This window comes from Salmo trutta, chromosome 39 (genome assembly GCF_901001165.1).
Source record: "Salmo trutta chromosome 39, fSalTru1.1, whole genome shotgun sequence".
Lineage (NCBI taxonomy): Eukaryota > Metazoa > Chordata > Actinopteri > Salmoniformes > Salmonidae > Salmo > Salmo trutta.
In genome coordinates, this window is record NC_042995.1 from 5248238 (window position 1) to 5267967 (window position 19730).

At 43.2% G+C, this 19730-nt stretch overlaps 1 protein-coding gene across 1 annotated transcript; it reads right to left on the reverse strand.

Moving 5' to 3' along the window:
- Window positions 1–36: 36 nt before the first annotated feature.
- Window positions 37–19187, reverse strand: LOC115179808 (actin-related protein 2/3 complex subunit 2-A). The gene is made up of 10 exons (XM_029741604.1): window positions 18955–19187; window positions 17926–17960; window positions 17680–17792; window positions 15700–15745; window positions 11549–11735; window positions 9740–9833; window positions 7484–7610; window positions 7027–7127; window positions 6280–6380; window positions 37–657 (listed from the first exon to the last, which is right to left on the reverse strand). The coding sequence occupies exons 1-10, from the start codon at window positions 19026–19028 to the stop codon at window positions 636–638; spliced, it is 900 nt and encodes a 299-aa protein (XP_029597464.1). The 5' UTR covers window positions 19029–19187; the 3' UTR covers window positions 37–635.
- Between the last annotated feature and the right edge of the window lie 543 nt (window positions 19188–19730).

Consider the following 19730-nt stretch of genomic DNA (forward strand, 5'->3'; position numbering starts at 1 on the left):
AGATTAAGGTCTGTGAAACCACAACACAGAAAATAATGATTTTTATAAGACTGGTTTATTTTTCCAATGACAATGGTACAGACAACATGGAAGCATAGAGAGGAGGAAAGAGAAAGAGAGGGGTTCTGAAGTTATGGACACCACCAGGGAGGTAGGAGGGGTTCTGAAGTTATGGACACCACCAGGGAGGTAGGAGGGGTTCTGAAGTTATGGACACCGCCAGGGAGGTATGAGGGGTTCTGAAGTTATGGACACCACCAGGGAGGTAGGAGGGGTTCTGAAGTTATGGACACCACCAGGGAGGGAGGAAGGGAGGGAGCAAGGTAAGAGTACCAAATGGAGTAAAAGATATCGTATCAAAACATTTCATATTTTTTATATATATATATTTATATAGGACTAATAATTATCTTTTAACTATGCAAAGCAAGGAATGCCCTTTTTATTTGTTTAAGCCTCGATTTCTACTAAGAAACAACTTTATTCAAAGAGGAGACAACTTTATTTAAAAAAGACAGGATGGACACGCGCTGGGCGGGGCTTTAGGGGCCTGTGATCCTGTCCAATGTGGAGTCGAGTCTCAGTGTGGCACGATTGGGCATGTCCAGGGGTCAGAGTGCGCGTGTGGACCAGCCTCAGCGGGAGAACGTCTTGCCCCTGAAAACAGACATAAAAAAAACAGTTAGCCAGAAATCAATGAAAAAGTCTTGCCACAGACACTTTGTTGGCAGCTCGCCCTAAAGCCTATTCTACAGAGGGCTTGGCATTACTGCTTCTAGGTGTTATTCCGTCAATGTTTTAAAGGCAAACCCTCTCGCCACGAGGTCCAAGGTAGGCTCCTCGCTGGCGCTGACTAGGTGACAAACTTGTTGAAATGTTGCAGTTGAAAGATATAGTTGACAGCTGAAGGCAGATAGTGCCTTTAGAAAGTATTTATACCCCTCGACATATTCCACATTTGTTGTGTTACAGACTGAATTCCAAATATAATTCCCCCCCACTCATCCATCTACACACAATACCCCATAATGTCAAAGTGAAAACATGCTAATTTTACAAATGTTTGCAAATTTATTGAAAATGAAATACATGGGGCCTCCTGGAGTGGCGCAGTGTTTGAAGCGTCACTACAGACCCGGGTTCGATCCCAGGCTGTGTTACAACCGGCCATGACTCGGAGTCCCAAAGGGCGGTGCACAATTGGCCCAGTGTTGGCCGGGTTAGGGGAGTGTTTGGCCGGGGGAGCTTTACTTGGCTCATTGCGCTCTAGCGACTCCTTGTGGCGGCCTGGGCACCTGCAGGCTGACTGATTGTCAGTTAAACAGTGCTTCCTCCAACACATTGGAGCAGCTGGCTTCCAGGTTAAGCGGGCGGGTGTTAAGAAGCGCAGTTTGGCGGGTCATGTTTCGGAGGACGCATGTTTCGGGGGACGCATGACTCGACCTTCGCCTCTCTCTCTCTCTCTATATATTTGAGATTCTTCAAAGTAGCCACCATTTGCTTTGATGACAGCTTTGCACACTCTTGGCATTCTCTCAACCAGTTTCATGAGGTACTCACCTGGAATGATTTTCAATTAATAGGTGTGCCTTGTCAAAAGTTAATTTGTAGAATTTCTTTCCTTCCTAACCCTCCTGCTGTGTTCCTGCTCGAATTGGACCGATTTACAAGTTCTCTCTGAAAAATGTAGTTCACTTAACCTGATTCTCATAAGGTTCCATGACTTTTTCCACAAGGCATCTGAACACACAAAATAAATGAGGATTTTCATAGCATTTTGGGTGTTTCATTTAACTTTTGTACACCTATGGTGTTTCCCGGTCAAAAATGACCGGTCATTAGAAATGAATGGGTGAGACTACAATTAATGTATAAAATTGAGTTCAGGGACATGCCCATTCATCAGATGGACACACTTCCTCTCCCAGACCTCCACATACATGTGTGTTTGAGCACACACACAACCTCACTCCCCTTCTTGGCTTCCATGGCAACCCCCACGGGAACCTTTCCCCAACAGATATCTTTCCCCCATGGGAACCACATTCTCACAAACAATCACAACATTGTTTCAATAATATATAGAACTTCTCACAGCTCTGTTATATAAAAGCTTTTTTGAGGCCTTGCTCACAATCCATTCTGTGGCAGCACAATGACCAAACGATGTACTGTATGTGAGGCTCTTGATCATATCTTTGATCATGACACTGGTGAGGAGGAGAGAGTCCTTGTTAAACTTTGACACGATATAGTCTGTGATAAATAGCACAATATGTTTCATCTGAGTATTTGTTATAGTCAAAATAATCCATACATTATGCTTTTTTTTTTACACTCAAAAATAAGTTGTAGGCCTCATTGACCTGAGCTCATACAGGCCATGAATAGCAAATAGAAATTCAAAACTTGTAATGTTCACAAGAACTTAAGTTGATAAAAAGATCTAACAACATTAGGTGATCATAAATGTATTATGGATTCATAATCCACTATAAATGGGGACGGTCATTTTGGACCGGGAACACAGAATTCATTAACATAAAACGAACACAGCAGGAGGGTTAATGCGCTTGAGCCAATCAGTTGTGTTGTGACAAGGTAGGGGGATATACACAAGATAGCCCTATTATGGCAAGAACAGCTCAAATAAGCAAAGAGAAACGACAGTCCATCATTACTTTAAGACATGAAGGTCAGTCAATGTGGAACATTACAAGAACTTTGAACGTTTCTTCAAGCGCAGTCGAAAAAACCATCAAGCGTTATGTTGAAACTGGCTCCCATGAGGATCGTCACAGGAAAGGAAGACCCAGAGTTAACTCTGCTGCAGAGGATAAGTTACCAGCCTCAGATTGCAGCCCAAATAAATGCTTCAGAGTTCAAGTAACAGATGCATCTCAACATCAACTGTTCTGAGGAGACTGCGTGAACATGGTTGAATTGTTGCAAAGAAACCACTTCTGAAGGACACCAATAAGAAGAAACTTGCTTGGGCCAAGAAACACAAGCAACGGACATTAGACAGGTGGAAATCTGTCCTTTGGCCTGATGAGTCTAAATGTGAGTTTCTTGTTTCCAACCGCCATGTCTTTATGAGACAGAGTAGGTGAATGGATGATCTCCGCAATGACTGACCTTCATGTCTTAAAGTAATGATGAACTGTCATTTCTCTTTGCTTATTTGAGCTGTTGTATTGCCCCAAACATAACACTTTGTATTCAGGACAAAAATGTAATTGCTTTGCCACATTTTTTGAAGCATTACTTTAGTGCCTTGTTGCAAACAGGATGCATGTTCTAGAATATTTTTATTCTGTACAGGCTTCCTTCTTTTCACTCTGTCAATTAGGTTAGTATTGTGGAGTAACTACAATGTTGTTGATAAATCCTCACTTTGCTCCCATCACAGCTATTAAACTCTGTTTTAAAGTCACCATTGGATTCACTGTAAAATCCCTGAGCAGTTTCCTTCCTCTCTGGCAACTGAGTTAGGAAGAACATCTATCTTTGTAGTGACGGTGTATTGACGCCCCATCCAAAGTGTAATTAATAACTTCACCATGGTCAAAGAGATATTCAATGTCTGCTTTTTACATTTTTAGCCATCTACCAATAGGCGCCCTTCTTTGCAAGGCATTGGAAAACCTCCCTGGTCTTTGTGGTTGAACCCGTGTTTGAAATTCACTGCACGACTGAGGGACCTTACAGATAATTAATTGCATGTGGGATGTACAGAGATGAGGTAGTTATTTAAAAAAATCATGTTAAACATTATAGCACACAGAGTCCATGCAACCTATTCTGGGACTTGCTAAGCACATTTTTACTCCTGAACTTTTAGGCTTGCCATAACAAAGAGGTTGAATCCTTATTGACTCACCACATTTCAGCTTTTCATTTTTTTATTCAGTTGTAAAAAATAATTAGAAACATAATTCCACTTTGACATTATGGGGTATTGTTCATGTCATCACACAGCATATGAGTCATTCATGATGTGAAATGCAATCAAGCATTTTAGTTTAAAAATAAAATAAAGCAACCATTGAATAATTAGCATAAACAATAAATAGGCCTAAACCATTCCATTTCGGAAATTGCATTCACGAATACGACTGTTTAGTCCTTGCTGCAATAAAGGCTTTACAAAAAAAACGTGGCACACATAGATCTAATATGGACTCAGCGCTTCCTAACTACCATCCTATAGGTTCACTTCAACCCTGTTCCTGGAGAACTACCATCCTATAGGTTCTCTCTCCAACCCTGTTCCTGGAGAACTACCATCCTATAGGTTCTCTCTCCAACCCTGTTCCTGGAGAACTACCATCCTATAGGTTCTCTCTCCAACCCTGTTCCTGGAGAACTACCATCCTATAGGTTCTCTCTCCAACCCTGTTCCTGGAGAACTACCATCCTATAGGTTCTCTCTCCAACCCTGTTCCTGGAGAACTACCATCCTATAGGTTCCCTCTCCAACCCTGTTCCTGGAGAACTACCATCCTATAGGTTCCCTCTCCAACCCTGTTCCTGGAGAACTACCATCCTATAGGTTCTCTCTCCAACCCTGTTCCCGGAGAACTACCATCCTATAGGTCCTTTCCAACCCTGTTCCCGGATAACTACCATCCTATAGGTTCTCTCTCCAACCCTGTTCCCGGATAACTACCATCCTATAGGTTCTCTCTCCAACCCTGTTCCTGGAGAACTACCATCCTATAGGTTCCCTCTCCAATCCTGTTCCTGGAGAACTACCATCCTATAGGTTCTCTCTCCAACCCTGTTCCTGGAGAGCTACCATCCTGGAGAGCTACCATACCATCCAGCTACCAATTATTTAATCAAACAGTTCGCTTAAAGCATCAGACAAGCTCAGTATATATAGTTGATTTGATTAAGACATTCGATGTGTCTATATGGAAAAATACACGTTTAAAAATGTTGACCAATCGATTGGTCGACAGGACAAACGACTCTTGGTCAACACACAAAAGGTCAGCACATATGGCCTTCATGCAGGAGTAAAATAAATACAGATACCACACCTTCCAACTAAATGTTGACCCAACTATGTCAACTACCGCTGACTAAATCCCAGAATGTGAAACAAGAGTACACCCCTGCTTCCTTCCACCCAGAGCAGAGCTCCCTGAGGAACAGTGGCATAGAATTCCCCGGAGTCACAGTTAAATATTCATATTTAGACAAGGGCTCTTCTGTTTCAGACAGAGGGGGAGTGCTGGTCAGATCCACAGATCCCACACAGCAATAGGGACCAACCTGAGTGTGAGAGTGAGTGGGGGGAGCTTGTAAAAATTCCACCGGAGCCCACTTCAAACAGCGCTGCTAGTGTCAGAGCAGTTCTAGTAGGACACACACAATGAACGAACAAACACACAACTGTTGAAACAAGACCCCCCTCACAAACACAGAAGCCTACAGACACAAGACCATTACAGGAGGGTTCTAAGGAATCTGTAGAATCTATTCTTTTATCAGCTTCTAAGGAATCTCTGCAATCCATTCATTTATCAGCTGTGATTCGGGCGAAGGCTACAACTTAGTACCAGAGATGTAGAGAGAGCACACACTTCCACCCTGGCTGTCTCTCTCCGTCTGACTGCTGTTCACCACACAGGCACCGATGAGTGTGTGTTCAGTGTTGGTATTTCCTTAATTAATGTCGAGGTGGGCGAGGGATGTGGAAACATTTCACACAACATTTTAAAAAAGCATTATCAGGGACAATAAGATCTGGGGACATGGTGAAAGTAGCCAGTGTGCTTCAATAAATGATAACAGATTAACTGATTTCTTTGAGAACAGGCTGCACTCAGAGGCACACAGTTCCAGCAAGGTGAATTTCCCATATGACTTGTTTTTAAGGATAGAAGTGTCCTACAGGCAGTGCTGCTAGCTAGTCAACGTTAGGTCACCCACATCCCAGTGAACCCAATGGCTGGCAGTGGAATAAGCCAGACCTGGGTTCTAATAGTATGTTTATTTTTTCAAATACTTTGAGCGTTTTGTTCGAGCATTGGCTGGAGTGCCAGGTGGGCGGGGCTTGCACTTTTGGGACTATTTAATTAGTTCCAGGCAAGCTCAATCAAGCACAGTCCAGGTATGGGACCATATTCTAAAAGCATCTGAGAGTTGGTGTGCTGATCTAGGATCCCCTCCCACATAAACATGTAATACTATCCATAGTGAGCTAAAAGGCTAAACTGATCCTAGATCAGCACTCCAACGCTGGAGTGCGGAGCAGCAGGAACTTACGACATGGTCTTCATCTCCTTCTTCTCAGCGTCGGGTCGAGCCCGGTTCAACACCTTGAGGAAGTCGGAAGTCTTAGCCCTCATACGTGTGTGGATGTAGGCCTGGGGGGGGGGACAGAGACATACCTTAATACACACCTACTGAACCAACAGCTCACTGACACACACTAACTGACCTCAACTCATACCAGGCAGGAATCTGAAAAGCACATATTTACACGCAAGTAACTTTTTACGATGGAAAGCCCATCAGATACCTTTATGATTTTTTTTTTTTTTTTTTTAGTCATTTAGCAGACGCTCTTATCCAGAGCGACTTACAGTAGTGAATGCATACATTTCATACAATTTCATACATTTTTTTTCCAGTGCTGGCCCCCCGTGGGAATCGAACCCACAACCCTGGTGTTGCACACACCATGCTCTACCAACTGAGCTACAGGGAAGGCTGATCACAGACTGCAGACTGCAGCGTTTTACCATGCTAGTGCCGGTAAAGTAGGGCAGGTAAAGCAGGGTCCTAGTTAGGACAGGAAAAGTTATTCCCTTAACCCTTGCTTAATCTATGTCCAGAAAACTGTTCCTTTACATGGTAGTGCAGGTACGGCAGGGCCCTAGTAAGGCCAATAGTTAGTGCTCATCTTGGCGCACTATATTGGGTAGTGCAGGTACAGTAGTGTCCTAGTTAGGGCAGTGCAGAAGTTGGGACTAATAGGGTCCTAGTTAGTATACTAGTTAGGGAAGTCACCTTGGAGCACTTTATGTGGTAGTGCAGGTAGTCCCTGAAGGTGTGGATGAGGTTGATGGTGTTGTCTCTGGCGTTGGCATTGGTGTGACGTGGGAACAGGACTGAGAGAACCGGAGAAATAACACATTACCACAAAGACATTGGAATTAAGCTGATGACTGACCTGATATACAAGCTAATGTTTGTTTATGATCATTCACTGACTACTTTTTATCATGTCACTAGCGCTGGAAAACGGACTAATTAATTGCATGTCTAGTTTAAGTTAAAATATATATATATATTTAATGGTCACACAATTCAGCTCCAGGCACTATCTTGTACAGTACACCCATGTAATTCCCAGGAAGGCCCAAAATCTCATTTGGAAGATTCCAGGAATCAGAAGGGAATAAGCAGGAAATCCAGAATCCTCCAGCCAGGATTTGTGGAAAACCTGGGAAAGGTTGGTACAGACCGAAGGTGATGTAGCCGATGTTGTCTCCAACAGCGGCGTCAGTGTCCTTCAGCTCCAGCGGCGGCTCCCGGTGACTGAACAGAACCTGGGGGGCAGTGTGACTGGCTCGCCGACCCTCCTTAAACTCCTACACACAGAGACAGAGAGAGCAACACAGACAGACAGTGAGACACAGAGAGCGACACACACTAAGGTTGTCCATGACAAATACATAATAGTGTAGAGAGCAAATAACATATTTCATAAATCATTTACACAGACATGGAGAGGTGATGGGGTTTCATCATTACTGTAGTGAACTACCTTTAGGCAACAGTGCAAAGATACTTTGGCACCATTTCTCCTTTTCACAACCATATGGACAACTACATACTGTATTGTAATTACATCATTTTGTACCGTACATAGTGCTGCCAAGCTCATTTTAAATCATGTGAGAGGCGGTTCCTGTTAAGGGTAATGAAAACTTGAGAGTAGGGATGCACAATATATCAGTGAACATATATCGGAATCGGCCGATATTAGCTAAAAATGCCAACACCGACCGGATATTTCTAGTTTAACGCCGATGTGCAATACCGATGTCAAAGCTGACGCGCATACCTATAATGATGTAATGACACCACGTAAAATGTTGCACTACACAGCATTCCTAACCTAGCCCACAATGTCTGCTGTGTGGCTCGATCAGTCAATAAGTCAAACAGTCATTTGAAAGAGTAACCATATTTCAGCGAGGCAACTCAAAGGCCAAATCCATTTACGCCATGATAATGGAATTCGTTGTCCTTGACAACCGTTCTCTGTCGTGGGTGATGTTGGCTTTCGAGACTGGTCGAGCACCGGTACACACTACCAAGTGCGCCATTTTTCAGATGTTGCCCTACCGAAGTTACACAGTAATAGCATCACTGCTATTAGCTTCACGACTAACATTTGGACTAGCAATATCAGCTCCATGACTATGCGGAGTCTGACAGCACAGAGGGTCGTCGAACCGTATTTCATGCTCATGAATGTGCTGGTTGTCATACTGCTGCTGACATTTCAATGGCATTTGAGAACATGTTTGAAACAAACACACTAGCTGTCTCCATTCGAACAACTGACTGGAGAAATAAGCTCATCGACAGCAGACATGATACCCTCTGTCATGGCATTACATTTACATTTTAGTCATTTAGCAGACGCTCTTATCCAGAGCGACTTACAGTAGTGAATGAATGCATACATTTCATACATTTTTTTTTGTACTGGCCCCCCGTGGGAATCGAACCCAGAACCTTGGCATTGCACACACCATGCTGGCGTTGCACACACCATGCTGGCGTTGCAAACACCATGCTGGCGTTGCAAACACCATGCTCTACCAACTGAGCCACAGGGATCCGCATTGAAACGCCTGCTCAAAACTGGCAACACAGGCTGTGAACAAGCGAGTCGGTGGCATTCTCTTTACTGTGTCGCCACCATGCTCGATGCTATGTACAAGGACCACTACCTCGATGTAGACAAGAAACAGGGTTTACGTGAAATGTTAGACATAGCTGGACAAGATGGAAACGGACACAATAACAGTGCGCACCGAGGAAGAGAGGCCACGGACAGACAGACCTGAAACTTCACTGCTTGACATGGTATGATGAAATCCTGGTTGAGAATGAAACGACTGAACAACGAAACAGCAAGTAAGTGAAAGAAATAGGTTTTACTGGTAATGGGGGACATACGTACATGCCAGCAAAATAACTTTTCGTCAGTGTGGTAACCTTTATTTAACTAGGCAAGTCAGTTAAGAACAAATTGTTATTTACAATGACGGCCTAACCCGGACGACACTGGGCCAATTGTGCGCCACCCTATGGGACTCCCAATCACGACCAGATGTGAAACAGCCTGGATTCGAACCAACGACTGTAGTGACGCCTACTGCACTGAGATGCAGTGCCTTAGACTGCTGCAGCCATGTGTGTGTGTGAACTATTTAACTATACATTTACATTTTAGTCATTTAGCAGACGCTCTTATCCAGAGCGACTTTCATAAAAAAAAATTCTCCATACTTGTCCCCCGTGGGAATCGAACCCACAACCCTGGCGTTGCAAACACCATGCTCTACCAACTGAGCCACACGGGACTATACTAGAATGCTTAAAAGGCCGCTAAAATGTTAAATATCGGTATCGTTTTTTTTTGGCAAAGAAAATATTGGATATCAGTATCAGCGCATCACTACTTGAGAGAAATATTGTTTACCTGCATGAACACTTTCCCAAGGATGACATCATCGTCGTCTTTGAACACAGTGCTGAACACCACTGTCACTCTGTCCTTCTTGGCCTCCAGATACCTGAGGACAAACACAGAAACATGTCAACAACCAGTAGTCACCTCAGTGACATGGAATACTGGCAGTAAAAAAAAAAAAAGGAAGGTTTCTTGGATTTCAAAATATATACAGTACCAATCAAAGGTTTAGACACCTACTCATTCAAGTTTTTTTGAATTTTTTTAATTTGTACTATTTTCTATATTTTAGAATAGTGAAGACATCAAAAATATGAAATAACACATGGAATCATGTAGTAACTAAAAAAAAAAAAAAAAGTGTTAAATCAAAATATAGTCTATATTGGAGATTCTTCAAAGTAGCCACCCTTTGCCTTGATGACAGCTTTGCACACTCTTGGCATTCTCTCAACCAGCTTCATGAGGTAGTCACCTGGAATGCATTTCAATTAACAGGTGTGCGTTATTAAAAGTTTATTTGTGGAATTTCTTTCCTTCTTAATGCTTTTGAGACAATCGGTTATGTTGTGACAAGGTAGGGGTGGTATACAGAAGATAGCCCTATTTGGTAAAAGACCAAGTCCATATTATGGCAAGAACAGCTCAAATAAGCAAAGAGAACTGACAGTCCATCATTACTTCAAGACATGAAGGTCAGTCAATACGGACATTTAAACTCTGAAAGTTTCTTCAAGCGCAGCCGCAAAAACTATCAAGCGCTATGATAAAACTGTCTCTCATGAGGACCGCCACAGGAAAGGAAGACCCAGAGTTACCTCTGCTGCAGAGGATAAATTCATTAGTTACCAGCCAAAATAAGTGCTAAGTAACAGACACATTTCAACGCCAATTGCTCAGAGGAGACTACGTAAATCAGGCCTTCATGGTCGAATTGCTGCAAAGAAACCACTACTAAAGGACACCAATAAGAAGAGACTTATTTGAGCCAAGAAAAACGAGCGATAGACTGACATTCATGTCTTAAAGTAATGATGGACTGTCATTTCTCTTTGCTTATTTGAGCTGTTCTTACCATAATATGGACTTGGTCTTTTACCAAATATGGCTATATTCTGTATACCACTCCTACCTTGTCACAACACAACTGATTGGCTCAAATGCATTACGGAATGAAATTCCACTAAATAACTTTTAAGAAGGTACACCTGTTAATTGAAATCCATTCCAGGTGACTACCTCATGAACCTGGTTCACAGAATGCCAAGAGTGTGCAAAGCTGTCATCAAGGCAAATGGTAGCCATTTGAAGAATCTCAAATATATAATTTGTGTAACACTTTTTTGGTTACTACACGATTCCATAGGTGCTTTTTGTTTTGATTTGTTTTGATATCTTCACTATTATTCTACAATGTAGAAAATAGTACAAATAAAGAAAAACCCTTGAGTAGGTGTTCTAAAACTTTTGACCGGTAGTGTGTGAGACAGAGACACACTTCAAAACCGTATGATTTATTTTTGACTGTTTTGCCATTTATGAATGTGTTATTCAATGTGTTTCTATGGGCTATAGCAGTAAAGGCAAAATTCTAAATTTTAACAAGTAATTGTTTTGATACCTACAGAGGTCCTAAAATTCCAAATCAAATAGCTAAACGATCCATGTCATGACCACCTTAAAACAATTCCATATGTTTTAGTAGAACCCCCCCACCCAAAGCCTCAGACTTTTAGTGGTCAACAACAAATAGCATCCTTGTTTTTGTCTATGGTTACTTCTATACATTTTCATCCAGGCAGTGCAGTGGCCACCTACATGGACTCGTCATCTCTGTAGTGGACCACGGCCCTCTTCTCCCCCTCCTTGCCCTCCTCCTGGAACTTGAAGTACTTCTCGAACACCGAGGCAAAGCAGTTCCTCTTCAGCATGCCCGCCTGGTGGATCACTTCCTCCTTGTTGGCCGGGACCGCATCCAGGTCAAAGAGCAGGGACACGTTGTAGCCTAAGAGAAGGCCAATCACAGACAAGATCAGCTATTGTTCGATATAATTATTCACTCACTAGAAAACTTCTTTGTAAGAGGTTTACTAACTATGACATGGTGTCAATCGTGTGTCAATCTCTGATGGGAATGGGGGTCAAAACCAGCCTATAGCAAATGACAAATGCTAATAAAACCCAAATTCTGCGTTGACTTGCCAGCAAAGTAAACTATTAAGCAAAAAAAAACGAACAACGTGTTGGCCTAAATGCAAAGCGTTAGACCTGGTGCCAACCAAAGACAGCGTATCACCCAGTAAACACTATCCATAGTTTCAATCCCGGAGGAGGACATGGGTGCATGGTGTTATTTTAACTGAATGTGTCTACACTTCAGGCTGTGGAAAAAACTAAAGCAGGAAAACAAGAAGCAGTTGTTTCTTTTTTACATTTGAGTCATTTATAGTGATTTACAGTCACAGCTAGGTGGTGGGACAACCACATACTGTATCTCAGTCACAGCTAGGTGGTGTCACAACCACATACTGTATCTCAGTCACAGCTAGGTGGTGTCACAACCACATACTGTATCTCAGTCACAGCTAGGTGGTGTCACAACCACATACTGTATCTCAGTCACAGCTAGGTGGTGTCACAACCACATACTGTATCTCAGTCACAGCTAGGTGGTGTCACAACCACATACTGTATCTCAGTCACAGCTAGGTGGTGTCACAACCACATACTGTATCTCAGTCACAGCTAGGTGGTGGGACAACCACATACTGTATCTCAGTCACAGCTAGGTGGTGTCACAACCACATACTGTATCTCAGTCACAGCTAGGTGGTGTCACAACCACATACTGTATCTCAGTCACAGCTAGGTGGTGTCACAACCACATACTGTATCTCAGTCACAGCTAGGTGGTGTCACAACCACATACTGTATCTCAGTCACAGCTAGGTGGTGTCACAACCACATACTGTATCTCAGTCACAGCTAGGTGGTGGGACAACCACATACTGTATCTCAGTCACAGCTAGGTGGTGTCACAACCACATACTGTATCTCAGTCACAGCTAGGTGGTGTCACAACCACATACTGTATCTCAGTCACAGCTAGGTGGTGTCACAACCACATACTGTATCTCAGTCACAGCTAGGTGGTGTCACAACCACATACTGTATCTCAGTCACAGCTAGGTGGTGTCACAACCACATACTGTATCTCAGTCACAGCTAGGTGGTGTCACAACCACATACTGTATCTCAGTCACAGCTAGGTGGTGTCACAACCACATACTGTATCTCAGTCACAGCTAGGTGGTGTCACAACCACATACTGTATCTCAGTCACAGCTAGGTGGTGTCACAACCACATACTGTATCTCAGTCACAGCTAGGTGGTGTCACAACCACATACTGTATCTCAGTCACAGCTAGGTGGTGTCACAACCACATACTGTATCTCAGTCACAGCTAGGTGGTGGGACAACCACATACTGTATCTCAGTCACAGCTAGGTGGTGTCACAACCACATACTGTATCTCAGTCACAGCTAGGTGGTGTCACAACCACATACTGTATCTCAGTCACAGCTAGGTGGTGTCACAACCACATACTGTATCTCAGTCACAGCTAGGTGGTGTCACAACCACATACTGTATCTCAGTCACAGCTAGGTGGTGTCACAACCACATACTGTATCTCAGTCACAGCTAGGTGGTGTCACAACCACATACTGTATCTCAGTCACAGCTAGGTGGTGTCACAACCACATACTGTATCTCAGTCACAGCTAGGTGGTGTCACAACCACATACTGTATCTCAGTCACAGCTAGGTGGTGTCAACCACATACTGTATCTCAGTCACAGCTAGGTGGTGTCACAACCACATACTGTATCTCAGTCACAGCTAGGTGGTGTCACAACCACATACTGTATCTCAGTCACAGCTAGGTGGTGTCACAACCATATACTGTATCTCAGTCACAGCTAGGTGGTGTCACAACCACATACTGTATCTCAGTCACAGCTAGGTGGTGTCACAACCACATACTGTATCTCAGTCACAGCTAGGTGGTGTCACAACCACATACAGTATCTCAGTCACAGCTAGGTGGTGTCACAACCACATACAGTATCTCAGTCACAGCTAGGTGGTGGGACAACCACATACTGTATCTCAGTCACAGCTAGGTGGTGTCAACCACATACTGTATCTCAGTCACAGCTAGGTGGTGGGACAACCACATACTGTATCTCAGTCACAGCTAGGTGGTGGGACAACCACATACTGTATCTCAGTCACAGCTAGGTGGTGTCACAACCACATACTGTATCTCAGTCACAGCTAGGTGGTGTCACAACCACATACTGTATCTCAGTCACAGCTAGGTGGTGGGACAACCACATACTGTATCTCAGTCACAGCTAGGTGGTGTCAACCACATACTGTATCTCAGTCACAGCTAGGTGGTGTCACAACCACATACTGTATCTCAGTCACAGCTAGGTGGTGTCACAACCACATACTGTATCTCAGTCACAGCTAGGTGGTGGGACAACCACATACTGTATCTCAGTCACAGCTAGGTGGTGTCACAACCACATACTGTATCTCAGTCACAGCTAGGTGGTGGGACAACCACATACAGTATCTCAGTCACAGCTAGGTGGTGGGACAACCACATACAGTATCTCAGTCACAGCTAGGTGGTGTCACAACCACATACAGTATCTCAGTCACAGCTAGGTGGTGTCACAACCACATACAGTATCTCAGTCACAGCTAGGTGGTGGGACAACCACATACAGTATCTCAGTCACAGCTAGGTGGTGGGACAACCACATACAGTATCGCAGTCACAGCTAGGTGGTGTCACAACCACATACTGTATCTCAGTCACAGCTAGGTGGTGGGACAACCACATACTGTATCTCAGTCACAGCTAGGTGGTGGGACAACCACATACTGTATCTCAGTCACAGCTAGGTGGTGTCACAACCACATACTGTATCTCAGTCACAGCTAGGTGGTGTCACAACCACATACTGTATCTCAGTCACAGCTAGGTGGTGGGACAACCACATACAGTATCTCAGTCACAGCTAGGTGGTGGGACAACCACATACAGTATCTCAGTCACAGCTAGGTGGTGTCACAACCACATACAGTATCTCAGTCACAGCTAGGTGGTGGGACAACCACATACTGTATCTCAGTCACAGCTAGGTGGTGGGACAACCACATACTGTATCTCAGTCACAGCTAGGTGGTGTCAACCACATACTGTCTCAGTCACAGCTAGGTGGTGTCACAACCACATATACTGTATCTCAGTCACAGCTAGGTGGTGGGACAACCACGTACTGTATCTCAGTCACAGCTAGGTGGTGTCACAACCACATACACTATCTCAGTCACAGCTAGGTGGTGTCACAACCACATACTGTATCTCAGTCACAGCTAGGTGGTGTCACAACCACATACTGTATCTCAGTCACAGCTAGGTGGTGTCACAACCACATACTGTATCTCAGTCACAGCTAGGTGGTGTCACAACCACATACACTATCTCAGTCACAGCTAGGTGGTGTCACAACCACATACTGTATCTCAGTCACAGCTAGGTGGTGTCACAACCACATACTGTATCTCAGTCACAGCTAGGTGGTGTCACAACCACATACTGTATCTCAGTCACAGCTAGGTGGTGTCACAACCACATACACTATCTCAGTCACAGCTTGGTGGTGTCACAACCACATATTGTATCTCAGTAATAGTTAGTAAATTTTTCCTGAATAAAGTAGCTACCAGCAAAGTCAGTGGTAGTAATATAAGTGTGGGTGTTGGACCTCCGTAAGGGATAGGCTATATGACGCGCTGTTGATAATTCTCTGAGTAGTTGGAGTCATTAACATTGTGACAGTGTTAACTTACATAGGGAGAGTGGACAGTAGTTACATAATACTTACACGCCTCGGGTGAAACCAGGAAGTTCCCATAGACCCGCTTCAGCAGCTGAAAGGAGGGAGGGATTTGGTGTGTTATTAGGGCCAGAGAGCAAAGGCACCAACAGAGTCAGACACCAGCTATGCAACATCAGAGAGCTAGAGTGGACTGGTAGGGATGGATGTCTCAGTGTAGATAATGGTAAGGGGAGATCATAAGCCTTCCCCTAAAACAACGGTTACCTGTCAATGTGGAATCACTGGAATGTAGCCCATGTTCTGAACAAAAAAGGCAATAATATGCAAATCCAGCTTCCACATGTCAAAACAGAGGAGATGACAACTTCTATTATAAGAAGCTGTACTGCAACTCAGTTTCCTTTACAGTAAAATTGCAAGAGTGCACCATTGTGACACATGTATTTATGTATTGGGTAAATCTATTATGTAACACGTAAAGCGGAACATTCTACACGAAAAATGTGTTTTGTTGTGGGTTAGTGAAGAAAGGTGACAAGGTGAACCAAATGTACATTGAGTGACTGAAAAGGACAAGACTTGATTAGCTGAACATGTTCTCACAAGGCCACTTTGTTTTTGCAGTAGTTAAACTAGCTTTCTATACCACTACAATGAAGAACAGAGCTTGAAGTAGGAGACAAGGCAATGAAGGCAGACATTAACTTTCTATGGTCAGGTGACAGGACTGGGACATGATCTGGTCCTTTAAAAAACACACCACTGTGCAGCAAGTGTTAGGTGTTCCTTTCCACAGCTCTTTTCCTCCATGATCTTAAAGTGCTCGACAGGTAAAAGCAATACTGTTAAAACCTATCCAGTCCTTTGATCCAGTAGTGCTCTCAGAGAGTAAGAAAACAAGGACTGGTAGACTACAGGAAAGCAGTCATGGTGTTCATTAGGCAACATTTAGCTGTCTCAGTCAGCACTTCCTCCTTATAGGGTGAGTCAGAAAGCACTTCCTGTTTCTATAAGAAACCACTGCTGCTGCTGCTGCTGCTTTCTTCCATACATGGTGAGGATGTACAAAGCCCTGACATCCTGCTTTACAGACATTTCTCCTTTTTCACATAAAATAAACATCTACTCTGACACACATTTTAAACGACAATTGAAGCTATGATGAGTGCCATGGGTTAGTTTTCAAGCATTACATTTGAGTAATTTAGCAGACACTCTTATACAGAGCAACTCACAGTAGTGAGTGCATACATTTTCATCCTTAAAAATACATCACTACTTCACAGGAGCTCCATTTCAACGTAAACTTTTGTTTATTTTTTTATCAAAATGCATTTTTTTTTTGCAAGAAATGCATTCTGGAACATTGCCTTAACAGACTTGAATGCCATATGGAAATACAAATAAAGTTGTTAAATTACGAGCCTAGTTGGTTTAGCCATGGAAAGAGACAGCATCCTTCCAGCTAGCAATGATTGGCTGAGAAAAGGAGTGGGCTGGACATGCTGCGAGATGAGTTCGGATTGGTCTGCCATGTAGTACGCTTCTGTCTATAATATGAGCTGGTCAGTATATGTAGATAATCCTTTTTAATGCTGATTTAAAAAATATATATATATCAGGTAGTAGAACTGCATAAGGGTTGCACTCCTCTTTCTGGAGGACTGAGTTCTGAAATCAGTGGAATTAGAGTAAGATAGAGTAAGGGCCATTTTCTCAAAAGTGAGGTTACATGTTTATCAACTTTCAAAGCAGAATTACTTTCCCAAAGTTCCTCAGCTGTAGTGTATGATATACCATGTTCTAGCTCTGAGTCTCTTCCTTTATCCAATGTAAAAAACACAATTTCAAATTTTGCTACATAAGACCAAATCGGGCTGGTCGATCACATATACTGGTCCCCGTGGGAATCGAACCCACAACCCTGGCGTTGCAAGCGCCATGCTCCACCAACTGAGCTACACGGGACATATCTGTAGATTGAACGGAGGGCAAGGGAGGTACAGATGCTGGTGTGTGTGTCACCTCATCAGCTCCGTGCTCCTGCAGCTCCTTGTAGAACTTGAGGGAGATGCTGACCATCAGCTTGGTCTTGTCCCCATCGGGGTTGGAGATGTGGTAGAGGACACCATCAAAATCTACAGTTCAGAGAAAAGCCATCAGTTACAAACAAGCACCCACCTGGACAACTCACTCCTGAAAATAGCATAATATTGTTAAAACTGCATGGTATTGCGTGGAAATATTAATAACCACTAGTCCTTAACTCACCTGCAAATGTCACCTCCACTGCCTCTGGTTTAGTCCTACAAATAGAGAGGATTATATTTCAAATATGTATAAAACTGAATGAATGATAATATAACAAATTCGGCCATGTTTTGTTGAGTAGGCTTAACTATAGACAACGCTTAATTTGCTGCCAGTATAATAATATTCTGCAGCAGCAGTTACCATGTTGGCATATTCGTGCAACTTGCAATTGTATTTCAAGAAAGCACTCCTTGGGGTTTAGAGGTTGTCTATAACTGCAGTTCCTCTCCCCAGAGAGTTGCACTGACAAGACCCAACTTGGGGATGCTGGAATGCGGAAGAGGCCAACAATGCGATGGCTAATATATTGCTAGCTATACTCGTTAGCAGCTATCTAGTCTGATTACTCTCTATTCATTTCTTGAAATTGAACGACTCTAGCTAATACAAGGTTAACCCATAACGATACGTTCTCTTTCTCAATTCAAAGCGAGGAGAGATGAAAGCAAACTAGTTAGCTAGCTACTATACCACGAACTAGAAAAGCAGGTTCCCTTTTATTGCGGTGATTAGCATAGTAGCCAGTGATATGTATAGTTAGCTAACAACACGGCTGGACATATTTTATGGAAAGCCACCATCATAATTGAAAAATTGGCAGTTCATTGGGACAATAAACGAGGGGATGCCGACAAGCACACGTGAACTAGAGTTCGCTTAGCTTTACCCCCTTTTTGGGGCTAGACAGTTGTCAGAAACGCTTCCCCTGCCCAGCTAGTCTAGCTAGCCAAAGCTAACCAGTGACAGACACACCCCGTTATTCCGGCTAAACGATGTCTCCTGCAGAGGCGCGTGCCACTTGATTCAGTTAAATCAGAATATTACTGTACGTGTCAAATCTATAGTCACTGTTCTGTCAATTCCACCAGCCACACATTTTCCATCCATCATTCATTGTCGAACAAATAATACTGGCCAGGCATTAAGATAAGGCTACTGTTAGCTATTCAGTAGCTAGCAAGCTAGTCTGGAACAATGATTTCTCACCCATTGGATGCGCTGTCAAATTTCAACGTCAGCGTCTCTTCTATAATCCGGTTGTTGATTTCTAGCAGAATCATTGCAGCGGACTGGGGAATACGTTTAAATCGAAATATAAAATGTATTTTAGATCCTAAGGCTTCTTTGTGTCAAATTCTGCAAATATTTCTTCCCTGACAGACCGCTTCCGCCGAGTCTTCCGCCTGTCGGCTCTTCAGTTTATTTCATTCCGGACCCTAAAGCAAGGTTGCTTACAGCACTGCCTGTAAGATTGTGGCTGATATTGGTCTAGATATAAAATGTGCACACTGATTGCTTCAGTTCGGGCCCTGAATGCTGAAAGCCGTGGTATATCAGACCGTATACAACGAGTATGACAAAACATTTATTTTTGATGCTCTAATGACATTGGTAACCAGTTTATAATAGCAAATAGGGCTATCTTCTGTATACCACCCCTACCTGATTGGCTCAACACAACTGATTGGCTCAAGCGCAGTAATTCCACAAATGAATTGAAATGCATTCCAGGTGACTACCTCATGAAGCTGGTTGAGAGAATGCCAAGAGTGTGCAAAGCTGTCATCCAGGCAAAGGGTGGCTACTTTGAAGAATCTCAAATATAAAATATATTTGATTTGTTTAACAGTTTTTTGGTTACTACATGATTCCATATGTGTTATTTAATAGTGTTAATGTCTTCACTATTATTCTACAATGTAGAAAATAGTAAATAAAAAGAAAAACCCTTGAATGAGTAGGTGTTTCCAAACGTTTGACTG

What these genes read in the sequence shown, in the direction of transcription:
- LOC115179808 (XM_029741604.1), bottom strand. Translation starts at nt 19,028, where the DNA reads ATGATTCTGCTAGAAATCAACAACCGGATTATAGAAGAGACGCTGACG. An exon ending in TACAGAGATGACGAGTCCAT is followed by an intron (nt 9,834 to 11,548) that starts GTAGGTGGCCAC and finishes GTTTGTCCTCAG; the next exon opens with GTATCTGGAGGCCAAGAAGG. An exon ending in ACCACATAAAGTGCTCCAAG is followed by an intron (nt 6,381 to 7,026) that starts GTGACTTCCCTA and finishes CCCCCCCCCCAG; the next exon opens with GCCTACATCCACACACGTAT.